Source organism: Aphis gossypii, chromosome 2 (genome assembly GCF_020184175.1).
Source record: "Aphis gossypii isolate Hap1 chromosome 2, ASM2018417v2, whole genome shotgun sequence".
NCBI classification, from domain to species: Eukaryota; Metazoa; Arthropoda; class Insecta; order Hemiptera; family Aphididae; genus Aphis; species Aphis gossypii.
Window position 1 is genome coordinate 74,762,143 of NC_065531.1, and position 24,538 is coordinate 74,786,680.

General features: G+C 25.2%; 5 protein-coding genes and 1 long non-coding RNA gene across 12 annotated transcripts in view; 4 read left to right on the forward strand and 2 right to left on the reverse strand.

Annotated features, from left to right (window-relative positions):
• Positions 1-24,538, reverse strand: part of LOC114123005 (G protein-activated inward rectifier potassium channel 3-like) — a 108,214-nt gene that overhangs the window by 54,258 nt on the left and 29,418 nt on the right. The window lies entirely within an intron of this gene.
• Positions 129-3,617, forward strand: LOC114123004 (protein KRTCAP2 homolog). Its single transcript, XM_027985842.2, has 5 exons — positions 129-622; positions 769-923; positions 1,387-1,450; positions 2,057-2,123; positions 3,257-3,617. Exons 1-5 carry the CDS (start codon positions 619-621, stop codon positions 3,369-3,371), a joined length of 405 nt encoding a protein of 134 aa, XP_027841643.1. The 5' UTR covers positions 129-618; the 3' UTR covers positions 3,372-3,617.
• On the reverse strand, positions 4,296-10,954 carry LOC114123003 (BLOC-1-related complex subunit 8 homolog). 4 transcript variants are annotated; one of them, XM_050199151.1, is made up of 5 exons: positions 10,787-10,954; positions 6,039-6,117; positions 5,787-5,964; positions 5,594-5,701; positions 4,296-5,187 (listed from the first exon to the last, which is right to left on the reverse strand). In XM_050199151.1, the coding sequence occupies exons 2-5, from the start codon at positions 6,082-6,084 to the stop codon at positions 5,037-5,039; spliced, it is 483 nt and encodes a 160-aa protein (XP_050055108.1). In that variant the 5' UTR covers positions 6,085-6,117; positions 10,787-10,954; the 3' UTR covers positions 4,296-5,036. The 4 variants fall into 4 exon arrangements, with proteins under 4 accessions (XP_050055108.1, XP_027841641.1, XP_027841640.1 ...); XM_027985840.2 differs by having other exon boundaries at positions 6,039-6,191; positions 10,787-10,953; XM_027985841.2 differs by lacking the exon at positions 10,787-10,954 and adding an exon at positions 5,304-5,404 and having other exon boundaries at positions 5,042-5,187; positions 6,039-6,518.
• Positions 6,805-10,073, forward strand: LOC114123002 (enoyl-CoA delta isomerase 2-like). 4 transcript variants are annotated; one of them, XM_027985836.2, is made up of 7 exons: positions 6,805-7,077; positions 7,420-7,511; positions 7,606-7,760; positions 7,856-7,976; positions 8,034-8,123; positions 8,547-8,693; positions 8,779-10,073. In XM_027985836.2, exons 1-7 carry the CDS (start codon positions 7,062-7,064, stop codon positions 8,947-8,949), a joined length of 792 nt encoding a protein of 263 aa, XP_027841637.2. In that variant the 5' UTR covers positions 6,805-7,061; the 3' UTR covers positions 8,950-10,073. The 4 variants fall into 4 exon arrangements, with proteins under 4 accessions (XP_027841637.2, XP_027841638.2, XP_050055105.1 ...); XM_027985837.2 differs by having other exon boundaries at positions 6,806-7,084; XM_050199148.1 differs by having other exon boundaries at positions 6,806-7,034.
• On the forward strand, positions 11,206-14,579 carry LOC114123001 (eukaryotic translation initiation factor 3 subunit H). Its single transcript, XM_027985833.2, has 6 exons — positions 11,206-11,426; positions 11,510-11,663; positions 12,513-12,680; positions 13,714-13,963; positions 14,041-14,176; positions 14,247-14,579. Exons 1-6 carry the CDS (start codon positions 11,352-11,354, stop codon positions 14,457-14,459), a joined length of 996 nt encoding a protein of 331 aa, XP_027841634.2. The 5' UTR covers positions 11,206-11,351; the 3' UTR covers positions 14,460-14,579.
• On the forward strand, positions 20,206-22,601 carry LOC126549582 (uncharacterized). Its single transcript, XR_007603678.1, has 3 exons — positions 20,206-20,299; positions 22,152-22,420; positions 22,492-22,601. It is a non-coding gene; the product is annotated as an uncharacterized LOC126549582 (long non-coding RNA).

Here is a 24,538-nt window from a genome sequence, read left to right on the forward strand (position 1 = left end):
GTGTCAACACATTATGTTCAGATATATATGTATTTAAATATATACGACAAAAATAAAGAGTGAGGAATTTCGCAGTGTAACCAACATTATCGTGTTCAACGCGAATAAAAAGTATATTATCAAACACCACAGTTCCATTATTGTTTTAAGGTGCTATCACAGAATAAAACAATCGCGAATTCGAATTCGAATCCATAATACCTATTATCACAGAATTGAGATCAATCCTGTTGATTAACAGAATCGTCAAAATCTGAACTAAGAAGCTGAAGTGTAGTGTTTACAGTTTACTGTTTACTGTGTGTACTAGTGAGTAGTGTCTGGCCTACTGACGTTCTGACTGTTCTAAGTCTTAGCAAGTTTTTGACGTTTGCCGACGAAAGCATTTTTTGATCGGCAAATCAAAACACTACACTGTACACACGACACTCCGTTATTTTGATAAAAAAGATGAAATAGAAATTTAAAAAAAAATTGACGTCAATTGCCTTTACATTTTTTACTAAAACGCCGATCATTGAGTGCCGTGTTCAATTGTTATTCAAAATCGACGCTGCAACTTTTGTCTGTCTACGTATTCTTAACTTGGAAAAATAGAACACAATTGTAGTGCCAAATATGGGTAAATCAGATTTTCTATTGACAGTTGCTATTCGGACATGTAAATTGATTAGATGACCATCTAGCACTCTGGCGTCTGATGAATTATACTTAGCTGCAATGAAAATAATAATCGATACAGTCTTAAATTTTGCCTTTTATTTTCAGCTGTTTCCACGGGCATGTCGTTCCTTATATCAACACTTTTAGCATTGTCACTATTCTCGGTCATGCAGCTCAACAGCAAATGGTTGACGTCTAGCTCAGTGTTGGTCATTAGTACCGGTTTTCTTGGCTCAGTGTTGTTTACACTGTCCTTGACTGTATCCTTTTTTTCTTAGTTGTTTAATGTTTACCCAAGTACAATATTTTCATTATTGTTTAATAAGAAGTCCATCTATTTTGGTAAAACGTTCATGTACTTATTTAAAATAATATTTTCCTAATACACCATGTATTTTTTACTTAACATGTTTGTTCCATTTTTTACTTATTAGTAATATAAATATTCCATACAATAAATGTATCAATTTTAAATTAGTAAAAAAGTACATACATTAATTGATTTAAAGTAGGTTAAATAGTAGAACTAATTATCTCTTTGACAAATTTTTAAAGTAATTTAAAATGTATCATTTTGTATTTAAACAATTGGAAACTAATTAATATAATATCTTGTCTAAAATAAAAATAAAAAATACCTTAAAAGAGAATAGGATATATGTTTTATAACTTAGATAGAAGTAACAGGTTTGCTTTATGTTTCCTTAATTAAACGATTATCAGGCTGTAAGTAATCTAATGACGTTACTTTTGGGAGAAGGATATCAAGCTAGTTTATTCCCTGAAAGTAAGTAAAACAACCATGTTAAACTATAAATTATCTATTGAATGTTACAATTTAATTTAAATTGGGTATTCATTATAAATTTAACCATGTTTAATTATTAAAATAATTTTTAACTAATACTATAAATCAGTTGCATGCTGAACATTTTATCTTGAGGTAATTGCCTCAACAAAGCCTATGGTTTGCCACTGATATAGATATATTTCCATACTTAATGTAGCTTCAGGGTAAGATTAAGGGTTTTGACGTCCATAGGCTATAATACATTTTGTCACCTAATCCCATATGTTAATATTTAGTCCAAAATAATATTGCGGTATTTATTGTGATATTTTTTTCATTTTCATATCATAATCCATTCAAATTACTTATGCTTATATTAGTTATATTTATACTTAAAATAATTTTTCAACATCAAACATTATGTTGTGTTGTGCTATAAAAAGATATGCTAATTTCTTTCCTTTTTAGCCTAAACTTAGGTGGATTCTTTTAATAATAGACAATTTCAAAAAAATTGTTTATTTTAAATATTTTTCTTAAATACTGTTATAATAATTTTTGATTGCTAATAATAACATTTATTTTTTTTGTTTTCTTTTTCAGTTATATTGTCATTAATGTTCACTTTTTTCACATGTGTCTCTATCCACAGAGTATGCGCTACAACTGGGTAAATTATGAATGTTTTATATTTTTATTAAATTTATTTTACTACAAAGCTGGGCTAATTAATTAATTAAACTTAACATTTAAATAATAAAAATTAAATATATTAAAATATGTATTTATCAACTTGAGCTAATAAGAATTTCCTATTTTAATATTTTTTTATTCATATGATATTAAATTCGTCAAATTTAAATTAATGAAGAATTCATTGTACCTACTCAATTATTTTTAATATTAGAGTGAACCTGTTATCAAATTTAAAAGTAATAACATTATTCAGGTCCCTTTATAGGTTCTTAAATTTAATTTTGAAGCAAGATATGATTATTTTAAATTTGTAAGTATTAATAATACCTAACCTATAAAAGGTTCTGGGAAATATTTTCACCTTTAAATTTTATAATAAGCCATCATACTCTAGTACTATAAATAATAGAGAAAATTAAATTATTTATGTAAAATTTACTATTTTTAGTGTAAAACTGAATCAACACATTTTACAGGTATAATGTCCTCTTAATTTAAAAGTTACCATAGGGGTGCTCCTAAATAATTGTTTTTTTGGTGAAGAGAACAAACTAGTTTAACTCCATAATATCATTTAAAAGCTAATAATAGTAAATGAATAATTTAAAATTATATACCTAGTAAATTAGATATAAACTAAAATTAACATTGTTAATCCTAAAAAAAATTCCATAACTGTGCTGATGAATCAAACAACAATAATACAAAAACTTTTTGGATTTTAAATGTTTTATAATAATCACAAAAACAACAGTATTACAATAGTATATACAAGGTAATTATTTCAATCAAAAACATTAGTATTTATTTTACAAGCTTATGATTTTTACAAAAAATATTTGTGTGGTAACTATTTTTTCTCATAATACTATAACATTTTAATCATTATCATTTTATTTATAAAACATATTCATTTGTTTTTTAAAAATTGATTAAGGGAGGTTATAAGATTTCCCCTTTCCACCTTGGGAATTTACTAGAGTTACCAAGATCATATTTCTTATTTTTTTTTTTTTTTGTTAATTAGTACCCAGACTTATGTAATAATAATAATAATAATAATAATGAAATATTGATTAATATTATTAATGTATTTATCTTTTACAGTCTGCTGTTTTCTTTATTTGCTCTTTACAATATTTATAATGTTTCTCAAAAGACATATAATTCCAGTTCATTGCTCAAACAGCCTATTGTTCAGAACAAAAAGAAGAAACACTAAATGCCAAAATACAAATTGGTTTATACCATCTTCAATGTTCATAATCTACTGAATATATGATTTTTATGTTTATTATTTATTTTTCATTGTCATTCCCCAAGTAAAAATTTAATATCAACTATTGTATAGAAAGTAAGTTTCAATTATTTTTAACCCAATTTTTTATTTGGCAATGTTTAAAATTGTAATATTTTATATTTATTTATTTATTTATTATAACATTATATAATCATTGATTTATTGGAATTCACTAGAATATCAATCGCATTTAATGATATCGAAAAAAATGTATGATTCATAAAGTATACCGATACCAAATTATTGCTTTTTTTCTAAGTGATATATTTGGATATTATGATTTTTGATAATATCATCAAACAAGACTTAAGTTAATTTTAATATTGTGTACTCATATTTTGACTCTGAATAAGAAATTAGAAATCAAATTGAAATAAAGAAAACTTTAAAGTAATTTTTTGTTTACCAATCTCATTTTTTAAAAAAAAAACAAAAAAACAATGTTGCAATCATATGTTTGTAAACATTAATTATATTTGGTTCATTTTTTATATATATATATATGTTTACAAAACAAATAATGTATACTAAATGTATTCAGTAGTAGTAATATATTTTTTATGTTTTATAGACCCTTTTTTTTTTTTTTTTGTATAGCGTATATAGTCTGGGAGTAGGCCCGAAAGCCTAATTCGGATGCCTAACTAACAGAATTTCTATTTAGGCACCCATAGATTTCTGTCATACCCGGGGTGGAAGATGGCGGCCTCTCTTCAGACACCGTGAATTGCCCGAAGAAAGGTGCCGGCCGTGACCGAGGTTTGAACCGACGACGGTGCAAATCGCAACCAACGCCTTATAACGCTCGGACACTCTGTCTGATAGACTAAAATAACTAAATAATAATTCAAATAAAATTGTTTATTTTTTAAAAAAATTGATAAAACATTACTAATGACATTAATATCTATAAATGTCTATGTTCAACAATAAACATTTGAATAAAACATAAACAGGTGTACTAATATAATAAAACCAAAGCTTATGATTTGCAATTTATATTTAATAAAACTTATAACTAGACTCAATTAATGAACCCAAGTTCTGATTGTAGTCATGAACAAAAGGTTTTATCAACAAGGTTAACTCCTACTGTGGTACACTGGACTAGAATTATAATAAAAGATGTTTTTACAATACCTTACTAATTATTTTAAAAACAAAATAACTCAACAATTTTTTAATAAATAAGACAGAATAAAACCAAATGTATTACGTAATAAAATAAGTTTCTAAAATAATAGAAATTTAAAGGGTAAATTCAGTCAACACATTTGTATTCTACTATACTGTTGGTTTTTGCATAAATAATAATATGATTAGAACTTTTTAAAAAGTTCATATAGAACTGTTTAATATTTTCAATAAAATAAATTAATACACATAGAATACACAAGATGAATCAAATAAATGTTTAAGGGTATAAATATGTCTCATAAATATTCATAAAAATTAAAATTTGTTTAGTATTGCACTATTAGTACTTGTAGAAAGTTTTTAATTGCTTCAGTTATAAAATGCACTTCAAATATTAAATATTAAACATTTCATTACTATACAACAGTCTTATATTCTTCTTAATTAATATTAATATATATTAGAATGTCGTGCACTGTTCACCATAGATTCCACTTTATTGGCTGTATCTCTGATAGCTTCTGGTAATTCGGGTAGGTCTAGAGTAGTAGTCAAGTGAGCAGATAGACGTTTATACATGGAATCTTTTTTAGATTTTCCACTAAAATATCAAAATAAATAAATAAAATTATAAAACAGAATATGTACCCAAATTGTAAGAAAACATTAACAATAAGCTCAAGGTTGAATATCGACATTCAACTAGAAATGTCTTACCAGATAAATCTACAGTAAGCACACGCTATATAAACAATCATATTGGTACATTTTTATTATGCTTGGATGGTGCATCATTGTCTATTTGAGAAGTTTTCAATCTACATAATATAATATTTACATAAAAAATATAAATATATATAAGCCAAAATGTATTAACAATAATCTTTATAAAACAAAATTAAATAATACAATAATACATGCATGCATTGAATATATTAAACTGCAAATAACTATTGGGAGTACCTACCTACTTTACAATCTAAAATATGAATTGAAATGTTACTTACCGTCTAGTATGCTCATACTTGATTTGTTGACTAAGGAATAAAGCATTCTTAAGTTGTTCTTGAATATTATTCAATGGTTCTTCACAGTTCTTAATAGAATTAATAGCTCTGATTTAAAACATCAACATATTATGATTCATAAAAATGTATTAATTTATTAGGTAGTCTAGAAATGAAAAAAAGGAATTATTACCCTAATGCATATTCTACATCATAATAGTGCCCTTGTAAATCCTTATGAAGTTTTTGAACTTGTACTCGTTTTTCTATCATAGGCGGTACAGATTTCCGTACATGTTCTTGAAGTCGATAAAACGCCAAGGATGGTTCATTTGCAACAAAATGAAGATTTTCTGATAAAATTCCAGTGGCTTATATTGAAACAAAACAAACAAAAAAGTAATGTAAATGATGGAATTTGGTTACAGTGGACATAAATACACACCACGTCTTGATTTAGTTTGTAAGTCTGGATCGTGCATTTCTGTCATGATCAAAATTCAAAATATGGACACAATATGGTTCTTAAAAATTAAATATCACAGTTTATGATGATTATTTATTTTATGGTAGTAGTACTGTTGTAATAATCCTTCAACTACTTGAACAATAAAATAACACAATTAAATGATTTAGTAATGTTAAATAACAAATAGAGAAATATTGTATTCAGTATTTTGGTATTGAAATTGTTAGAGAGGTTGGACTCTTGCAGTCCTGCGGAATATTAATAAATAATAATTGTAATATGTCCACATATTTTGTAAAATAAATCTTTAAATACAGAACAACTATTCAAGTCAGTCAATTTAAAACTTAATAGTAATATTACAAATTATTAATTATTATATTAATTTATTCGTATTTAATTGATTCGTACGATCGTACAATCGACGGCATCGACAATAATAGAAATACTATATTAGTAATTAATACGATATAATCATAATATGATAAGATAGTCAGATGCTACTTGATAAGTGATAATTTTAATCCAAGATTTATAAAGAATTTTTAATTCTTATGGATCTTCTAGATATTCTTCGTAGATCTTGGATCTTTATACTTTGTGTACGGAGAACGGATAAAAAGTGGTACGGAGTTTAGTCCTTATCTCTAATCTTCATGTGCCTAAACTTTTTTCCTAACTTACAACAGTGTCTGTGGACGTATCAAAAAGTCGTAGTTCTGATAACCAGCTAACGGAAATAATTAATAATTATCTATATAATATCTTAACCAGACCTGTAGGTTCACTATATAGGTTCAAGGTTGTAAGAATGTCCCTAAAGAGTTAAGTTATGGGCATTATGACTTTATAAGTGTTATGACATATTAGTGTTTTCTAATATTTATTTAAAGACTTTTTACGTCTCATTGACTCAGTAAATAATGACCTCACGTTGAGAACTACTGGTGATTAGTGAATATAGAATAATATGTAGGTTATTTAAATACCAAACTGGTGATGGTGAAAGTAAATTGTAAGAGGTAAAAGTATCAGTAAATAAAATTACCGTTGATATAATGTATTATATTATGGTATAATCAATAGGAGTAGGTTGTAGATACATAATTTATATTGTAACAATAAGAATTTTTTAGTAGATAATTTAATCAAATTTTTTTAATTTGAGTAACTAGAACTAATATTATCTTAAGCAAAGGAATTGGCTATAGTAGTTTAATATAGGTAGTATATATTTATTTCAAGAGTTGTGTTATTGTAAAAACAATTTTTGAGCTAATCATAGACGCAATAAATTTAACTTATTCGTTTTATTTATTTTATTTTACTGACGATTGCTATTGTTAAATTTGTTTAGTCAGGATGTCTTCAATATTAGTTAATTACGAGGGGTCAGTTCAGATTATTTCATTTAATCGTCCAAATAAACTAAATGCCATATCATTTCAGGTAATTATATGTATAACTTGAGGTGCATATTATATCTATTATATTATTTATTGCATAAATTATTAAAATATTATCTTTGTTAAAATATATACAGTGCTACAATGAGGTGACTAAAGCTCTCAAAGAAGGAGCTAATAATGATACTGTTTTCCTTACCATATTAACTGGAGTAGGAAAAGCCTATAGTAGTGGTACAGACTTATTTGATAGTCCAATTATAGACATTGAAGATCGTTTAATTGCAACACGGTAAATAAATATATTTTTACATAAGAAGTTAACCATACTTAATTTTTTATTTTATATGTAATACCTACTAAAATATGAGATTTCATAATATACAGAGACTTTGTGAGAGCATTCATAGATTATCCAAAGTTATTAGTTGCATTAGTCAATGGTCCAGCAATTGGAATTGCATGTACTACGTTAGGACTTTGTGATCTTGTTTATGCAACTAAAACAGTAAGTCAATTCTATAGTATTAGTATTAATTTTTTATAAAATATTGTTCAATTTTAGGCGACATTTTCATGTCCTTTTCACAAATTGGGTCTTACCATTGAAGGATGTTCAAGTATTACATTTCCATTAATTATGGGCAAGACTAGGGTAAATAAATTTATTTTAAAATATGACTATCTTATTAGCGGCAGTATACCTTTAAACCAATGGTCCATTAATATTACAAATGTGTATTATTATGTATTACATAAAAATTATAACTCATTTATTATATTTTATATTTTCATTGTTTGCCGAAAGATTTTATTGATTAATTTAAAAACTGTAGTAGTTCACTCACTACTTTAATACTCATTGATTGTGTGGTACCACACAGCAAAAGAAATATTGTGCAAAAACACAATATGTGTATTTTACAATTATCTGCGATAATCAAGATAATTAAGCTATTACAATTTTAAGTCCTTAAATTTTTCTGTAAAAAAATTAAGCCACGCCCAGCTGTATACCTTTTTATTTAATAACTCTAATCTTAAGTGAATATTACTAACAATTGTATTTACTCTTTAGGCAACTGAATTTTTGTATTCTGGTAAGACATTGAATGCTATTGATGCCCAGAAGATTGGCTTAGTCAATGAAATTATCAATGACGGAGTTAGTGGAAGAAATCAATTAATTAAAAAAATCACAACTGAATTAGCTTTTTATAAATTGGTAAAATATTTTCTCTTTTCTTTTCCAAAATTATATTTTTTAGTAGTTTGAAATTTTAATTTTTTAATTTCAACAAACTTTATAGCCTATAGTTTACTCAAAATCAATGATGCTAAATGGTGTGATCACTAGAGATGAACTGCACGAAGCTAATGATAGAGAGATTGAAAGACTGAAAGAAAGATTCAATTCGGATGACTTTCAAAATTCAATTGCTAACTATTTTAAACAAAGAATGTTAAAGAATAAGTTATAAAGTTTCCTAAGAGATATGTGTTTAAATTATTCTTTATTGTTCACAATGATTTATTTTATAAACAATTTCTATTATTTACTTTTACATCACATTATAATCAATTTAATTATTTTTAAAAATTGGTTGCAATATTATCTAGTTAATTAATAGTATGTAGTAGATATATTTAATTTTTAAATATAAAATATTTTTTATTTTTTCCTTACTTATAAATGCTCCAAACACTTACTACAGAGTTGTGATATTTCAATTAAACTTGACAATGATATAAATAGTGGTAGTAGACTAGTAGAGGGCATTTTTAATGGTTATGATAGTTTTAGTTACTTGTTAGTATTTACTATAAATCTATAATAGATAAACTAAAATAATAGTTTATCTATGGTTACTGGTTAGTAGTTTTTAGTAGTTCTATATTTAATTATTTGTTGTTAGTGGTGGGCGGTGGTTATGAATCACGGATAATTTCCCCTATTTTTTTTTTTTTTTTTATATATAAATATTATAAATTATAGATGTATTTAAGCACTCTAGAAATCAAATTCACAAGCAATTATTAAATATCAAAAATTGTAGTTTTAAGAAAAAAAAAATAATAAAAACCAAGGCTAAAAATATGTGTTTAGAAATAACAAAAAAAACCAGAGATCAAATGTGTTTTACTAAATGTTTCATTTTCATGTTGGAAATTTTAGCCATTTGTATTAATTATTTAAGTATCTTTTACATAGGCTATCTTTTAGCTACCTATCATAAATATACAAAATTATATTTACAATATTATAATTTATTGTACTTATGAAAAATCAAAAAAAAAAAAAAAAAAAAAGTCATATTAAATAACAAATGATATTATCCAATTAAATAGTTAACTTTAGAAAAAAAATTATGAGGGAGGAATTGCCCATTAGTGGTGGTTATGCACTCGATAGCAACTAATGTTGTTTAGACTGATTGTTGTTAAATTATTAAGTGTTGCTGACATTTTCAGATAATATTTACAAAACCTTGAAAATACCATATAAAGATGTTTAAATTATAACATTGCTTTTTAATCACTTTTTGTTGAAAACATTGTATGACAAATAATCTGATTAATTACAATATACTTTATTAATTGTTCATTCTGATTTTTTATTATGTACCTACCTCCTACTTACTGTAATCATGTTTACTCACTACTTTATGTAGTCGTTTATATTGTGTTCTTCAACACTACCTAGTTAATTTATTAAATAATGCAAAATCATATTTAAACAACACTGATTTTTTGCTAACAAATTACTATTTTCTCCACTAAGTACAAGGATTTTTTTCTTTTGATATTCTGAAGTATCAACTAAATTTACTTTTCAATTAAAAAAGATATTGAAGTTGAAAAATAAATTATTGCTCCAAAAAGTGATGGCATACAAGAGAATATTTAATTTCTAGGTCATACTACATTCTTAAAATGAATTTATTATTTAAAATATTTGATTTGTCGTGTCTGAAAAATGACTGACAAGTATTAAGCACAATTTTAGCATGCTGAATTGCTGACTGTGTTCCAAATATTTTATGTTAGAATAATTAACTTAAAATCAATGATAATTGAATAAAATTACAAATTAAAATAGCAAAAATATTAGGTACAATATGGCTTAAAGGTGTTATGGTATATTATAAATTCACTTTAATTTACCATGTGTTATGATAGTATTAGGAACAGTATTATATATTATAATTGTACCTTGCAATAGTTATAAACTTAATAAAACTTGAATATTACAACTATAACTAATATTTAATAAGTATTAAGTAAAACTATTACTTATTAGTAGTTAGTGCTGCTTACTATGCTTAGTTAATCTTTTTTCTATGGTTTCAGGTTTGAAATTGGTTTCTACTGCATCTAGTATTCAATTGTTTCTCAGGATGTTTATTTTATTATGGTGTTTCTACAAAAACATGAAACGCATTAACGCAAATTGAATAATGATAATTTTGGTCATGTTATAAGATAGTATCACGATGTAGAGAAGATCGATGTAGAGAAGATCTTCTCTACATCGTGGATAATCATGGATGATAATATTTATAAAACATAAACCTCCAATTTTATTATCTTTGCCCTATGGAATAACCACGGTCTTATCTCGAAAAATCCAAGTAAACACGTTAAGAACTATTGGAATCGTGGTTTGGTTTAGATAATTTTCCCGTTGCTAACTTCTGACCATGGAAAAATCACGCGTCTCCGAGTGCCGAATAGTGAATACTGAATACCGATCTCCCCAATCCCCACCAATTGTAAGTGCACCACTGGCACCATCAACTTTATTACAATTTTCGTCTCTCGACTCTCATAGTTTTCTAAGTGTTTCTGTTTTTGGTTTTTGGTGATCTAACATAGCGTAACTATGGCGTCTAGACGAATCGATACGAAAATCAAAGAATCATATTCGGCCGTCAAATACGTGCAGGTCGAAGGACTAGTGAGTACATTCCCAATTCTCAAACATTTTAATTATTAAAAACATCATTATTAATACATACAAATGGTCAATTTTGACTGCAGGCATTGATGAAAATTGCAAAACACTGCCACGAAGAGTGTGCCAGTGACGTGATCATCGCTCAAGGAGCACTTTTGGGTCTGGTTGTTGAAGATCGTCTCGAAATCACCAACTGTTTTGCCTTTCCGAAAAGTGTCGATGAGTCTATCAATGATGGTCAGTTGCTTGTCATGTTAATGATATAGATAAAACCTAGGATAATAATTACCGAAACTAGTTACAGTACAGACTAATTGTTATTTAACCATACTGTATAAATTTATAATTACATAATTCTATTTATTTTACTGATTTAGATGTATTACATGATAATTTTGGTTGCATTTTAATTTTAAAAATTTAAAAATCAATTTATCTTTTAATTAAACATTTTAGGCAGTGGCATCACGAGCTTATTTTTTTTAGGGAAATAACCCCAAACAATTTTAGGTGGGTGGGTAATTAAATTTTGTTAGATCGTAACATTATTATTGTATTTAACAATCATTATTATGTATAAATATATATAAATGTTATAAATATTAAAATGTTTTATATTTGATATATAGGTATATTGGTAGGGTTTTTATGGGTAAGTAACTTAAATGTTTGCCCCTGTGAAGAAAATGTTTGTGACGCCACTGATTTAAGGTACTTAATTAGAATTCATACCTAGAAACTAAGAAGTACCAAACAATTCAATAAATTTTATTAAATTATGAGACATTAATTAATTTTATTCTATTCATCATTACAAAGTCTATTTTTATTTCTTCAAACATCCGCTTTAATATTCGAAATATTATAAAATTGTAGAAATAATAGACATACGTAAGTAGAAAACTCATAATTTAAAGATTTCTAATAAATTAGTAATGATAGGTAGGTATTTCCTTTTTTATATTTTTGTAGTCATTATATTCTATTAAGTACTTTTATTACAATTATAATTTATATTAATATGTCAAAATCCTAAATAAAATGTACTAGATTTAAAACAAACTTTTAATTTTGTTTATTTCATAGAAAAATATCAATTGGATATGATGAAAAGTCTTCGTCAAGTTAATGTTGATCATTATCACGTAGGATGGTATCAAAGTTCTGATGTTGGAAATTTTTTGAGTTTACCATTGTTAGAATCGCAATTTCATTACCAGACTAGCATAGAAGAATCTGTTGTTTTAATTTTTGGTAAGTATTACTGATTTATTTATGTGCTAATCATCAGTATATCATAGTCTAAGAGTTAAAAATGTTGAATTATAATAATTTACAGTGTTTGAATTTTAAAAAGGAACTTTGTTTTTTTCACTGTATCATTTTTCTCAATCAATTTGAAATTTTAATTTGTGTTCAATTTCCACATATTAATCTAATAATTCTTGTTTTGTATTTAAATTATTAACATTTTACAATCATATTATGTTTTATTTTTAAATACCTATAGGTAAACAATTATATTTTTTTTAATATTTAAGAATACTCTATCCCCGCATGATATATTATCTCCGTACTACAAATGTACATATCAAATTTGCGCCCATTAGAACCAATTTTATGTTGTGATTTTAAATTTTAGAATGAATTGATCTATGATCAAACTTAAAGGTAATAAGATTATTTGTTAACTCTTCTTGATTTTTTTATTGATAATTTAATATTTTATGAGAAATTATTGTAAAATATTAAAAAATAACAATGGTCATAATTTGTTTAGAAATTTGATCACCATATAAACGTTTTGAAAATATTAAACTAATTCTTAAAAATTAGTAATAAATTATAATCTACAGAAATTAAAGTTAACAACAAAATATTAGTTTTACTGAATGCAAATTTACTAAGGTTTTTTTTTTCTTAATGTTGGTATCTCTTTAATATTTAAGTACAGTAGATCTTCAATTATCCGGACTAATTAATGTGCTTGGGTGGTCCGGATGATTGACATATGACATATCAAAATTTATTTTATTTTATGTATATATTGTATCATATACGTATGTAATATAATTTAAAATTCGTAACCATAAACAAATAATTTTACTATAATATTTAACTGAAATGTCTGGAACAAAATAAGCTTTAATTATAATATGTGACATATTTTAAAACAAAAATAAAGCCGACTGGCACATTATATTTTTTTTTCTCGTCCAGTTGATTGGTGTTTGGATATTCGAAGTTCAGCTGTATATTAATAATCAATAAATTATTTTTGTTTTAGATGCTCCCAAAACCAATCGTGGATTTTTGTCCCTAAGTGCTTACCGTCTTACACCTCAGGCTTTAACTATGTTCAAAGAAAATGATTTTCTACCAGATACATTGAAATCATTAAAAGTTGGTTATGATCATTTATTAGTGAAAGTTCCAGTTGTTATAAAAAATTCTACATTGACTAATATACTTCTCTCAGAATTAAGTTTTAAAATTAAAGTTGAAGAAGGCTCTGAACATTTGGATATTGGCACTGCGTAAGTAATATAATGTGATTCAATACTTAAAACATATATGTGAGTTTATATAAATGACACATTATTGTGACTTTTAGTACTGTTTTGGAAGGACAATTACGTCATTTAATGGACCGAGTAGATGATCTTAATCAAGAAGCTATCAAATTCAATCGTTATCAGCAAGCAGTTGTGCGTCAATCTACAGAAAAACACCGTTACTTACAGAAACGAGTAATATTTTTAACATTAATTAAGTTAAAACAATATGAATCGTAATTTAAACAATTTTTATTTGAAACAGGCTTTGGAAAATCAAGCACGAGCTGCAAAAGACGAGCCACCATTACCTGAAGAAGATATTACCAAAATATTCAGAGCATTACCAGTACCACCTAGGTTACCACCAATGTTAATGGCTACCCAAGTTGATGCATATGCTGAAGAAATAGCCAAGTTTTCTACTCAGTCTTTGGCTAAATTGTACATGACTAAGGCTATGAATACAAACAACTAATTGAAAATTCAAACTTATGTAAAACATTCTGCAATTGAGTAAATGCATTATTTTATATTTATAAAAATAATAAAAAGAAATCATACTCTTTATTATAAGAGTAAATGAAATGTATAAGTATGCAATTGAGTATATTTATTATGTTTTTATACATTTTCATATTTTCATTTGTCATTTTGTGTCTTTAAAATGTAATATTTAAACACTGAAAATAATCATTTAGGTTGATTTTATAAAATCATTATTTCTTATTGAATATAGATGCAGAACAATTTATTTTGGTTATAGGTTCAACGTTTGACATGAATATTTCTTAAGACCTAATGATTCTTTTCCTTACATAGTGTTCCATAATAAGGTCTTTACTTGAACTGTAAAGTAAAAAAAAAAATTTTAATTCAACATAGTGTTCATTTTTCTACTAGATATTTACTATTTTAGTACTAAATTTAGTAATTTTTAGTATTAAATGTTCAATTAGTTGTGTTCTGCTTAATAAGTATCAATATAGATATTTACCTCAAAAAATAAACCTGTTCAAGCCTATCACTTGTATCAGCTGTTCTCAACCTATGGGTTATATACAGCACTGGGACCATGAATCATATTTTATTGACATTACTAATGTATATATTTAAAATAATATTATAAACCGTATAATAATTAATCAATATTAACTATATATAATATGTATATAAGTGTGCTATTAGTAAGTATTGGGTAATAACTTCATAGAATAGATAATATCAGAATGATAGATGCCTTGGTCGCCAAAAAAACAGTCCACCATATTGAATGCTAGCACTAGATTGACCACAAATTTTATCTATTCTGTGGTAACGTAATGTATTACAAATCACTAATAAAATTAATTTTTAAGCATAGTTTATATGGTGTAACTCATTATTTTTGACGTTAATAAAAATAAGTTATGAATGACGTCAAAACCTAGATGCATAACATTTAAAAAAAAAAATAAAAATCTATGAAATTTACTAACAATTAATGTAATGAGTAATATAATTTTATTATTTTTCAAAAGTAATTTAGCCAACACTGGACTCATAGTGGACCTGATGGATTTTTTTACAAAATTGATAGACCACACAACTAAAAAGGTTGGGAACTGATGATTGTTTCATGGATCAATTGTTCTATGGGACTTGATGGCATAATTAAAAATTTGATAATTAAATTAAAAACAAAAATATATCTACAAGTACTTTAATTGTTTTAAATTTATATGAACTTGGCATATTTACATACACAATATATTACTAGTCTATAAACTATTTTAAATAAAGTTATAAAATATCTACTAATGTATGTATGTTCTATTAAATACTTTATTTTAAAATTAAATTTTTTAATAAAAACCTTGGTATCTGTACTCCATAGAACACAAAACACAAAAAATGAATGTTTTATAGTATATACTATAATGAAAGTAGTGTAAAAGGCTTATGTCATGTAATTATAAGTACTTCTAATATGTTAAATAAAACCTTTCTCCTCAACCCACTCGATAATTTGTAAGTTGTTCTAATCTAAACTATAAATAAATTAGGTAGTGGATTTATATATACATATAAATTTTTTTCTTTTTTATATGCATAAAAATAAGTATACGTTGGCAACATTTTTTTTAAAAATGCAATTGAAGTTCAAAATCACAATAATTTACATCTTCAATTTGTTATGGCTTAAATTTAAAATACAAAGTTGCTTATAAATAGTGTTCATATTGAAACCAAAACAACTAAAAAACAAACACAATTATTTTTAAAGACATTTGAATTTCCAATCTGGGCGTAATTATATATTTCAAATTTTTAACGATGAATAATGATTACAATTATTTTGCTTAAAATTCAAAAACATTATTCAAGAGTACCTACTTAACTTTACTAAACGCAATGGCATTTTGAAATTGTTTAGATTGATTTTAAAATATTGTCTGTCTATTTATACTGTTAACATTTGCACACTATTTATGGTAAATGTGGTACTGTCTCAAGAGTTCACAATTTCACATCAATAATATAATAAAAAATGCAACGTTTTCGGAAAAAAACTAATCAACCTTCTGTATTAATAATAGCCAATAGGTAGTAAAATAACTTGAAATAGATATCTGATTTACCTTACCTACATATTGTAATTTACTGATACGTGCTAATTAACCATCTCCCCTCAAAAACGTTTTTCGTATACTTGTTATACTTACAATGATATCTTATTGTTGAATTTAAATTTATAGCACATAATGTGTTACACATTCGACACCTAATATACAGTATAGTGGTACCCACTTGCCCGCCGTGTTATTTTTTTCTCTATTATTTCCAATAAATATTTTTATCAAAATAATTTATTTTCAGAATTTTTGTATAAACAAGCTAGGTAGGTATTTAAATTTAATTTACTTGTCATACTAAATCGTTGTTGATTTTACATATTTTATAATTTTTATTGTATAATTCAGTATTTAATTATATCATTCATAATCTTTAAATATAAAAAGTCTTATTATTCCTAAGGTATTATAATTTCTGATGTGTATTGTGTTTTTAATTTTTAAGTGATGTAAATCCGATTACTATGGTTATGATGGAGACCACCTACTTACTTTATAATATCATAGATTAGATTGTATATTTAATCAATAATACTTTCAAAGTTTCAAAACTGCAAATGAAAATGAATGTTTAAATATATTAAATACCTACCTCAATTAACTAGCATGCGTCAGACTTTTATTAAATTGTTAATTGTTATAAATGTTAGACTTCAATAAAAATGTTACAACTACACAACTATTATTAAACTAATTTTGTATTATGTAGAATTGAAATGTTCTGAGTATAAAGTAAAAATATCAAAACTAGTTTACCAATATGGCAGTTCCTATATTTACCAAAGTCCAAAACAAAACCTTCTTATAATTGTAAGAATTAGTAGGATTACTAAGATTTGTGTATAATAATATACTATTTTAATTTTATATATACCCATGTGCAATTACAAACATACATATATTATATATAGTATATACGTAGTTACATAATATATATTACATAATTTTTAGTAGGTACTAATATACAATATTGTCATAATTTGTATAATTGTGTATGTTTTCTATAATAGGTTATAACAATACAGAGAAATCAATATGCAAAATATGTTAGATTAGGTAATAAAATTACTCTTTAAATTAAAATTATTTAACGTGTTACATTTTAATAATAAGTATTTCAAAATTACCTACCCATATAATATATTATCAAGAAAATTAGAAAATTTATTAAAATGAATCATCGCCGTGCATATCTATAATAGTGCAATTAATTAATTTGTGTACCTACCAACACAATTCAAATATCATAAAAAAATAAAAGAATTATTAAGCATTTATTATTTATACATATTATTATAGGTATTTCTATTAAGTCGGCAGTATTTTATAATGTTTATGGAACTTTAGTAGGATTTACAGTGAAATACTGAGATCAGTGTTTTATAACATTATGAGCTTGGTAGCTTGGCTAATGGTAATTATTTGATAAACACGAACTAATTTAGCATAGTAAATTAGTATAAGTCGCATTATCCTTAGCTACTTATGCCTTATGGTGCATTTTTAATATTTTGTTTTCATAAACAAACAGTAATTTATGTCGGTGTTTTTGAAGTACCTTAATCATTCATTTGATGTTTTTATACCTAGTTTTATGTTTTTATTTTATAACTACATGAGAGTATTTGTAATTAATAATTTGTTAACACCTACATTACAAAAAATTAAGGTTTATTGGATTCCTTAAAATTTTATCCAAATTACTTTTTAGACTATAATGACAGGTACAGCTACCGCCTCCTATTTGTGCTTGTGTTTAATAATTCACGGTTATTAATTTTCTATTAGAAAGCCGTTTTTATTTACTGTAGTATTCAAATATGACATATCACATATTAATATATACTATATCATATTATCACTCTTATGAGTCATCAGAACTCATGTTTCAAAATACATAATAATAATATTATAACGTGATGCAGTTTTTGCCCATAAATAGATAATCTATTTGATCTTTTTAAATTTTAATCAATGACCGAGCCAAAGTTGAGAAACCATAACCTCAATAATTATTAACTATTAATTCTTATCCATTGAATAAAACATCTATAACATGCGTATAATCTTACATTTATTATTAATAATATGTGAACATTTCAAAGTACATTGTTTATACTGTTTATAGCATCAGATAATTTAAATTTGATTTTGTGAATTCATCTGTATTGTAACGTACAATTTTCATAATTTTTTTTTAGGAAAAGTAGCGTATACTTCAAGAAATATCCAAACAAAACTTCTTTAAAGTAAAAGCTGTATTTGTATTTGTAATTTTCACAATAATAGAGCTGACAAATAATAATAAATTTAAACAACAACATTTTTTAACTTTATGATAAAGGTTTTTATCATTGTCCTTTACCTATACGCGTGGAAAAAGGCGTAGATATGGGGATGAGTATATTCTATACCAGTATTCCAGTACAAGCTGTACCTATATGGTGAATCTAGGAAAAAACAACACAGCAATACGTTGACAAGGTCAAAAACGTAAAATTTATTTTACTTTAAAATTACAAATATTAGTTTAAGTATAAGTATATTATGAGTCAATTGTTAAATTAAATAATTAAATAAAAATACATTTTAAATATCGAATAGTATATGCCAGAGGTTCCCAAACTGTGGGTCGTGACCCAAAAGTGGGTCGCGATTATACTTTTGGTGGGTCGCGCTATATTTTTAAATAATATTTAATATTTAATTACATAAATTATATACTAATATATTATACTTTTTTTTCGTAACTACATAAAATTTTTTGTTGTATGGTAAAAAAAAAAAAAAAAAAGGTCATTCTTTGATATTGTGGGTCGTCATATTTTAAAAAATTTTCAAATTGGGTCGTACAATAAAAAGTTTGGGAACCTCTGGTATATGCTATTGCTATTAAAAAATTTGGTAAATCTTTTTACCCATTTAAATATTTTTCACATAATATTTTTAGTTCATTTTGTAATTCAGCATATATTATATTTTTGTTTTATTTTTTTTCGTAATATATACCCAGAGAATTTCGAGCTAATTTTGATTCGTCATTTGCCACCTCCAATCGGATTTTTATTATTAATACCAATAATACCCAAATAGAGGATTGGCATATTGCAAAAATGAATATAAATGTAAAGTTTATTTCAACAAGCGTGCTTTTGAATTTCTATATTTACCTATATTTAAAAATAATTACGTTTTTTACCTGTCTTTTTTTTCCATATCGTTTTTACCGATTATCACCTATAATATACTGTTTAGATAATACCTAATGGAAACCTACACCCACGAATATTGTTATACTGTCGACTCTAAGCTATTTATAAAATAATAGTTTGATTTCGATACCACATTAATTCCTATTCCAGAAGATAATACTTTAGGTGAAAAATTAAATTAATACATTTTTTATGCAACTAGTCTATTAAAATTATAGACCCATAATATTATATAGTATTGATTATTTGGTAGATTATATAGGTAAACAATATACCTGTACATAGTCCCCGTAATCCTACCTACTTTTTTCATTTTTCTTGCGCTGGCTGATAAATTAATTACCTATGCATACATAATAAATTATTATTTAATTATTGTTTTTACATCCGTAAAATTGTATTTCCACAAATTAAATGATAATATAGTTGAAAATAAAATTTTTTGCGGAATTTACTTTTATAAAACGAAAACGAATCCTGTCAATTAATTGGTAAATATAATTTTAAATTTTAATTATTATTAATAACTGATATGAAAATGAATTGTGTGTTTAATGTTCTCCGCGGCCAACTTATATAATATATTAATGTAAACATTTTTATTTTATATGTACAATTTAATCCTCACAGCAACTTAAATGTGTTACTATGTAGGACTATTAGGACATAGGTACCTAATTGATTCAATTACGCGAGTAATACACGCGTCGTGTAATAAATATCAAGCAAATATATTATTTAATTTTTTTAGAATCTATTCGTGTTATACAAATATACAATAGTCGAAAAACAAAATTTTAGCTTTTACGGACAACTAAAACAGTTGCAATTTTAGTTTTGGTACCTATCTAAAATAAAATAAGTGAGATTATATGGGTCAGATGTGAAGGAAAATCTGGTAAAATGCCGTATTAATTTCATGATGCCCTTGCACCAACCGGAGATGACTCGTATTATATTTTTCTTCATTGTACTCTCGATGGCTCGATTATGTCATTATTATTATGTAATGGATCGTATATTTTCAATTTTGTGATATTTTTTTCATATAAATGAAAATTTATAAACGAAATTTTATAATCAAATACAGAAATAAGTAATAACTAATAACTATTGTTGATTTAGTCGGTTATACTTTCGGTAAATATTGCGGGCTCCAGTTTAGAATTCACCTACAATTCCAAGGTATAAGTATATTACGCCACTATATAGTCTGCCGTCTGTATACAACATATCATAATTTAAATCATATATCATATATACCAGGTGTTTAATATAAGTTTGGAAACTCTTAATATAACTGTATGTCTGTATGTTTATTTTAATATATATCTATATGAAGGCATGAAGATATTACAGATAATACTACTGTATATTTAAAAATGTAAAATATTTAATAACCTAATTAATTGTGTTATCATATTATAGTTGTATTAGTCTAAAATTTCGGTGAACATTTTGTATATTCTCACCATATACCTACATCTATCATAGTTGTACGAACATCGCATTAGGTTATTGATAAATTTACATACTCAGCGATTCACCAAACCTGTTCACTAGTGGCAACTGTCCAGTCCCACTTTTTCCTTTAAAAATGAATTTATTCTAATGCTGATTTTCGTAATTTTTTAATGTATAGGTGGTACTAGGTAGTAGGTATAGTTGCTAGTATAAGTACGACATATTATCTTCATGCGTAATGTATAATCGCGCCAGCAAAATAAGTACCTAATTACCTTTTTTTTTTTTTGCTTGTTTATAATGTATTGAAATATTATTGAAATATTTTTACACACATATTATAAAAAACATAAGTATAGTAATTCCATATTAATAAATAATCACATATAATATGATATATTTAGTTAACAATTGCATTAACATATACCTATTATGACCAATGCATAATTTATCATTTTTATAATAGATAGTTTGTTAAAATATAATAATAATAAGTATATTAATTATTTAATTTACTCCATTAAGCAAAGCTTGTGGCGAGGTAAATGAGTTGATACTTGATAGTATACAATAATAAAACATCTACATATTTAAATTTACAATATTAATTAAACTTATTTCCTAATAAGTATACACTATAGTACTATACAGTTAAAGATCAAGTAACAACCATAATTAACAATAATTTTTTTCTTAAATTCATAATTACAACCTTTTTTTCTAATTTTTTTTGTGTAACTAATATGCAAGTCAAATGCTCTATTTTTTCGTTTATTGATATTTTTAATAGTAAATTCACCTGATTTCAATAAACCTATACACTATATACGAATAAATAATAATAATATATTATTATGTTATGATTTTGAAAATACATAGTTATTGAAACGGTATTTTTGTTCTTCATGTCAACGAGTTTCGATATATCAAGAGAATTACGATTATAACTACGGGACGAGTCATGGAATGGTATATCTAAAGTTGCAGATGTTGCAGTGTCAATCATTGTCCTCCGCGTCTTTTTATCTTAGGAACGATTACTAGCCTCAAGGTAATTAAGGAGGAAATACTTTGACACCTTTTGTCATGCAAGACCTTCGATTTTCCGGTGTACAATAATTCAAGTCTAAATTTATATAAGTAACCAAGTAGGTATCAAATAAGTATATTAAATAATTAATAGTATAAGAGAATTTAGTACCTATATTACATAATTTAGAGTCAATACGGGAAAGCTGAATAATGAATAAGTACTGAGTATTTGGTCGTCTGGTAAGTCACTCATGCAAATTAACATCGTTTAAATAAATTCAAAATCGTTTTATTATTAGTTTTTTTACACAATACAATGTAAAAATATATTGTCATAATTAATTTAGTGTTTTGTATTCTTAAAAAGTGTTAAAATATTTTAATTGAAAATATTCAGTTTTACTTTTTACTACGGGATTCTAGAGACAATTAAGTAACTATAAGTAATTTAAAATTATACCTACGACTGTGTTGAACACATTTTTAATTTATTTTAAGTATAAATTTCTTCTACACTTATTGTAAAATCTAAAAATAAAAAATATATACTCAATACTTTTACACAATTACACATAATACATACATTGATGGAATATCATTTTTTGTAATACTGAAAAGATCTATTTAAGTATATAATACGATTTGATCAATTTCAATATTTTATTAACAAAGTAGCACAGACGCACTGTATACTGTATAGGTACCCGGTATTATACATATTATATTACAGACTACAATATAGCCACTAGCCAGCTTAAGTATATTATATATAACATTTAGTATCTATTTCCGCTGAATCATTAATAGACTTTAAAGTATCATTAGCTATTAAAATGCAGCCTCTCTACATAATATATACATTGACATTTATAGTTATACACTTATAATACATATACCTATATAATATGTGTGAAGTAAATGGTGGCTTTTATTACCTACATTCATTATCAAAAAAAAAAATGAATTAATTTTATGCGATTGACTTTAATGAATTTATTATATACCATAAACTGTATTATGTATATATTATCTAATATCTTCCAATCATTTATAAACATTTTTTGTATACAGAAATGGAATTTACGTTATTTATGCGAGTTAAATTCATAATGCACATTATAGCACTTTTCAATCAAGTATTTATAACATAATTATTTATTTATTATTCATTATTTATTAGAATTTATGTTAGTATCTAACCCAGTGGCTATTTTTCTGATTTTCCGTAATGCACATATTTAAATTTGAGCTTAGTTACTATCAAATCGACTAAGGTATGGTTGCAGAATGTTACATAGTACTAAAATGTAGTACACAAAGTGTGTCGTAGTACTCATAAAAATAGCCACTGAATTCTAACCTATTATAGACTATTATAGGTATTATAGTATAATATATGAAAAAAAATTATTATTATTGTGTAGTGTACAGTATAGGTACAGTCGTAATTCTTGAAACAAAAAAAAAAAAAAAGAAATTAATAAAAAGAATCATGGAGAATTGAGTTTTTCATCAAAAACTGAAAAACTAGTATATAATTATTAGGTATTAATATTTTCTGAACATGAAATAATTCAAAAATATTTTCGCTTTTTAAATTATGTTTTTTTGTTTGTCAAAATTTATATTTTTTTTTTTTAGGTGTATTGAAAAACTAAAAAACTTAGGTCTTAGGAAATGTTATGTGCAAAAGATACAGATGAGATACAATAAGCTATTCAACGACAAAAATAAATTTTTAAAATATCGATAGTATTATATAGACATATAGTCAACGTTTTATTTAATTTTTTTTTTTATTTTAAAGAGCTGATAAAATATCGTTCTTTTATTAAGTAGGTACGCAAGCTGCATAAAAAATTCGGTACAAAAATCTACCCCAACAAATAAAACTTTCAGTTTTCCACGTATAACTTTTACTAAAGGCATTAATCTACAATCCTTTACATCTATATCTTGCAAAGTTGTTGTTAAATTCCTTAAAGAGTAAAACCAAGTTCCATTCTACTCATACCAGACGACAAAATAAGTTAAACTTTATAGAACAGTCATCAAGATTCTGCATCCTATTACTGAATTATCTATAAGAGACGAATTATACTAAAGGTTTTCAAATCAGGAGTATAATGGATATATTATGTAACTTATAGGCTAACTAGTAAATAAGTTACCTAATATATTTTTATTGATTTAGAATCTGTAGAAATCAACTTAGAAATTTTTATGTTAAGTAA